This window comes from Gavialis gangeticus, unplaced genomic scaffold (assembly GCF_001723915.1).
Source record: "Gavialis gangeticus isolate Ggan-Ray unplaced genomic scaffold, GavGan_comp1, whole genome shotgun sequence".
Lineage (NCBI taxonomy): Eukaryota > Metazoa > Chordata > Crocodylia > Gavialidae > Gavialis > Gavialis gangeticus.
This window is the reverse complement of record NW_017729012.1, coordinates 124,537-129,931: the sequence shown is the minus strand read 5'-3', so window position 1 is coordinate 129,931 and position 5,395 is coordinate 124,537. Positions and strand designations below refer to the sequence as shown.

At 47.6% G+C, this 5,395-nt stretch overlaps 1 protein-coding gene across 2 annotated transcripts in view; it reads right to left on the bottom strand.

Annotated features, from left to right (window-relative positions):
• Positions 1–5,395, bottom strand: part of NFS1 (NFS1, cysteine desulfurase) — a 39,419-nt gene that overhangs the window by 14,491 nt on the left and 19,533 nt on the right. For both annotated transcript variants that reach the window (XM_019511000.1, XM_019511002.1), the window contains exons 7-8: positions 4,909–5,043; positions 2,835–2,992 (exon numbers count right to left, since the gene is read on the bottom strand). In XM_019511000.1, coding sequence (XP_019366545.1) covers positions 2,835–2,992; positions 4,909–5,043 — 293 coding nt within the window. The remainder of the gene's footprint in view (positions 1–2,834; positions 2,993–4,908; positions 5,044–5,395) is intronic.

The window sequence follows — 5,395 nt, the reverse complement described above, 5'->3', positions numbered from 1 at the left end:
GGGGGGGGGGTGGCTCCTGCTGCTGTGCATGCCCCAGAAGGACATGGGGGGGAGGGAGGGGGATCTGTGCCCCCAGAGCTACACTGGGGGGTGGGATTGGCTGCAGCTGATGGCTGAGGCCGGACTGGGCTTTTCCCACACGTGGGGGCTGTGCTCAGGGCGGATGGCAGCAGTGCTGGGAAAGGGGTTATGGCGGAGCCATGGCAAAATTTGGGGTGGCTGCAGACCCCTCCATAACCCCCATCCCAGAACCACTGCCATCCACCCCAAGCACAGCCCCAGCCCAACCCCCTCCCCACGCACCAGGAAGACTGAACTCCGGCCCCAGCCTACAGCTAAAGTCCTTCCCCTGTGGGGACCCACCCTCACCCCTCCATGCCCTCCTGGGGTGAATGCAGCAGCACCTCCCAGATGAGCCGTGGCTCTGTCCAGTGCCCCAACCTGCCCCAGCTGGGCACTGCCTACCCCAGCCCCATTCCTCCCTCACTGCAGTGGGCACTGATCTGCTCCCCCCAAACCTTTTCTCCCCGCTTCCCCTCCCCATCCACCATAACAGACTTACCAGCTGCACGCAGCTGTATCAGAAATCAGATCGGTATTGGCTGGTATGCTTCCTTAAAAGTCAGCTATTGGTCTCGGCCCCCAAAATCTCTATTGGTGCACCCCTAATAAACAAATAGCCATTGCACACAGTCATATGCACGCTCTGATAGAGGCCATCCCCGGGACCAGTCATAATGTCAGTCCGCCCACCTGTCTAGGGCAGTCTGCCCTGACTTGTCTGCCACACCTTGATGTATTGGGAAAAAAAAACAGAAGGAAAATGCAGGAGGCTGCCTATTTAATGCCCTGATGCCAAGGGCATAATACACGGCTCTGACCTCCCCTTTACCATGACTCACGGATGGCATCCAGAAATTACTTCCAATTTCCCCAGCCTTGTTGCTGGGCCACACTCGGTAACTGGCCCAAACTTGGCCTTAGGCATCCTCAGGCATACCTTGGCCCAGCCTCTGACCCAATTTGGCCTCATGTGTCCTTAGACATAGCTGGGCCATGTGCCCCCACTCTGGGGCCTCTACTTGTGCCAACTCTCTAGGTTCTTTGCCTCTCATTAGGCTCCTTGCCTCTCACACTTTGCCCCCTCACTGGGGCCACTGCTCCACCTTCTCACTGTGGCTTTGGGCTTTGCGCCCCTTGGGCATCAGGTGTCCATTGACATGCCTGGACTCCACTCTTGGTCTTCAGCCCACTCAGGCCTCAGGTGCCTGCTGACATACCTGGACCCCTAACTCAGGCTATGGCCCACTTAAGCCTCAGGTGTCTGTCAACATACCTGGACCTCCCTGTCGGCCTCTCTTATTCAGGCCTCTCCACTAGACCTCACTCCTATTCAGGCATTGGGCCTGGGGCCCTCCTGGCCCATGTTGCCGCCCAAGGCTCACTTTCTCAGGCCCTGGGCCGCAGGCCCTCCTGGCCCCAGTGTTGTTGCCCAAGCCTGGTGCTTTTCTCTGAGGGTGTGCTCCCCTAGCCTTTCCCCTCCACAGAGTCACCTACAAGGCAGCAGGGGCTGAGGGTTTCTGGTGCTCCATATTTGCCTTTCACTAAGGAAACACTGGTGTGGCATTTCCTGGGGACTGCCCTGCCACAGGCAGCCCCACTACACCATCTAACTCCAGCAAGGTGTAGTTTTAGGTCATTCTCCAGGACCAACTGCAGGCCTACCTGCCCTGGACTTTCCTCTCCTTGCTGAGCTCCTGGATGTTCTTCCTGGGCTATTCACTCCTGGGCACTCTGTTGCATCCTCCATCTCAAAACATGCCCTCAGTCACTGGCCCCATCTCTCTGACTCCCTTATAAGATTCCTTCCATCACACGGGTGGGCTTCAGTCTCCGTCATTCCAGCATGCTGGCTGACCACCTATCCCCTCTTGGCAGTGATGAGGGGATGTTCAGCCTCTTTTAGGCTCTGGTCCTGCCTCTAGGCCAGCCAGGGTGCCAGTAGCTCTCCACAGCCCTGACCTGCCCCTTGCAGTGGGCCAGAGGAGGCTGTGGGTCAGGAGTGAGGGGCAATGGTGTTGGCAGGAACGGGGCACCAGCATACCAGGGCTGCTTAGTGCCACAAAACAACAGTGGGGACAGCTGCAGCTGTACCCACATCTTGGTGAGCAAAGGGGATAGGTGGAGCTCTGATTTCCAGTGATAAAAAAACCAAAATCAAGTGCAAAAATACATAGGTATTTAGAATTTATGTTGTTATAATTATTGAGATACTGACAGGCTTCCATTTTGCTTTAAAACTGTCAATATATCAAAAAATATTGTATTAAATGGATAAATATATATATTTACACATGCACACATACACACCTATATATAGTGGGGTTTCATTTTAATTGAGGAAAAACACTGATTTTAGTGTTTTTAATCAGAAAATTTAGGATTTTTTTAAACAGAGAAAACCAGGATCCCTGGTGATCAAGCAGCAGACTGTAGAGAGTTTTGGGGCTCAAGGACACACATACAAGGTATAAGTGCACTCTGCTTGTATCATATGCAAAAAAGCAGGAAGACAGACAGGGTAGCACCTTAGAGACTACAGTGAGGCATTAACTTTTGTAGCCGCAACCTACTTCATCACATGCTAGGAAAGGACTGGCAACAATCTACTTTGACAGATGGTAAGAATGGACCTGTTGCCCACAAAAGCCAGTACCTCTCTGAACCAGTTACTCTTTAAGGTACTACACTCTGCCTGGCTTTCTGCCTGTCTTCAGAGTGACACAGCTAACCACCTATATAAAAATGTATAACAGAATTGTTATACCATATACCTCCATCTCTTGCTGTGCCACTTCACATGCTGCCCCAAGGCCAACTGCTAGAGGAGTAGGTACAGTCCCAGACCGCATTCCTCTCTCCTGGCCTCCTCCGCTCTGTAAGGGTTCCAGTCTTACCCTGGGCCGCCGACGAACATAAACGGCACCAACCCCTTGAAAACAAAAGGAAGAAGATGGACATATTCAGTACATGCATAAAATTACTGCAAGGGAAATTACTACAAAGATACCTTACAGAAATTGCCCACTTGGCTCCATATCTAGTGAGAAGTATAATGCACAAATTCTAGAAAGCTTTGACTATTAGCCTTATTCCTTGCTTCTCATGGAGAGTTCTGAGGCTCTGGAACAGAGAAGCCTTTAGTTAGCCAGATTTTTGTTGCCTGTGCTGTTGTGGCATCATCTGCTTGGCTTGTTTCTCTCTAATGTTGGTCCCACCACAAGGAATTCTATACACGTAGCTGTTATTTTCTTAACTCCATCACTTGCTCACTCACAGTTCCCTAACTTTGCAAAACAGGCTTCTCTGAGGTTTTCTCCCCTTCTGTTTTTATGGACAGCTCATCAGTTGCACCAAGCTCCAATCAGCAAATATGACAAAACACCTTTGAAAGGCTTCTTCTACACTTCAGTTTACCTTTCTGAATAAATAGCGTCACATAGAAAAGACAGACCTTGATAACTGCAATAACAAAGGTTGCTCACTGCTTCTCTCTAGCTGGATTGGAACCTGTCTGCCCTTCTCCCAAGATTTTTGAGACTAGATGATGTTTCCCCAAGATACATTCTTCTGCCCTCCAGAAAGTGCACAGAGGACAATAATCCTGGCAGAATTCTTGAATAGAGTTTACAAGCAGCAGCATGAATGATCTCTTAAAGACTTAATCTTGCATTGCCCATTCCACAAGTGCGCATCGAGCTCTTGTCACCATCACAGAAATAACAAATGCCTCAGCTTCCACTTAAGAAACATTGCACAGTATATTGTATTCTTTGCTCTGGCCTTGGTTCAGGCACTCTACTATTTTCTTGATCAAAATATTCATTAATGAAGTCACACAGGATGGAACCGAGATGCTGCTGAAAACCTTGGAAGGTCTGAAAGTGCAATGAACGTGCCAAAAATTTTTAATACAGCATAATTACTCCTAAGAAAAATGCAGGTACTACCCGAGATCTGCTTAATTCTCTGTACCATTCGTTAAGTAACACTATACTTTCAACGGAAGAAACATTTAGGACACTTCAACTGGGAAGCCAGTCAAGCAAGAACTGTGTGTGGCATTCTAGAATTGGCAATGGACAGCCATACCAACTTTTCTGGTCAATAAACACTGTTGTCAGTTTTATCTAGAGTTGCAGAAGGATAACATTTTAATGAAACAACCTCAAGTCTCAGAATGAAGATTTCCACTGAGTATCATAGAAGTAGGGTCGGAAGGGACCTTGTAGATCTTCAAGTCTGACCCCCCACCTGGGCAGGAGAAAAAAAACTGGACTCAAATGAGTCCAGCCAGGTAGGCATCAAGCCTCTTCTTAAAGATCCCGAGGGTAGGAGCCAGCACCACTTCCCTTGGAAGTTGTAAAAAAAAAAAAAAAATACTTCTGAAAAGTGTTTAAAATATACAGCAAGTAAACTGCATTCTACAATAAAGGGCAGAAAATGAAAACACAGGCTGAAGCTGGAGACATCTAAGAACACCAGGTGAATATAAATCCTTCAATCACTTGTGGATGTCCTTGGTGCCAGCAGCATTTGGGATGATTACAAAGAGATTATGAGGAGAACATAGAATATGAACTGCCCTACCATATTGCGTGTCTACAAAAACACTTATAACAGCAGAGCCATTTCAGGTCTTCTAGACGCCTCCTTTCAAAACAGTTTAATTAGGATCCATGGCCACAAAACTAATATTTTGGCATATGATTTTTCTTTCACTAATCGACTCTAATCTCCACTAGGGAGAACTGGCAGTATTTCCAGAAATGGTGTGTGTATGTATGATGGAAGCTGTGGAATTACAAAGAGATGTTCTAATATCACCACTTCATCACATCACATTACCTTTTGGACCATAGATTTTATGGCCACTTATGCTCATTAGATCAATTTTCATATCATTGACATCCACAGGAACTTTACCGATTGCCTGTGCAGCATCAGTGTGGAAGAAAACCTTATGCGAGCGGCAAATCAGACCTGTAACAAGAACATAAAAGCAAGAAAGAAGGCAAAGCAATACTTAATTAATCTAATGCCTATGTATTTCAGATGATGTGCCTGAATGGTAGAGTCACAGCCAGATAAAGCAGGGACAGAACCTAATTTTCAACCTCACTCACCCTCCCTTTCCTGCTCAGACAAAAGCTACAGTTTTAACGCTTTCACAGCTGACCTGTCAGCAGCTCTTGGCTGGTCTGCCAAAAGCTGAAACTAGTTGCTACTGAAGACTGGACTCCACAGGTGGATCTGGGATTTTGGGGGAAAAAAAAAAGGGTAAAAATGGACTGCAGGGTTGGAAACTAGGAAGTAGCAGCTAAATTGCAAATAT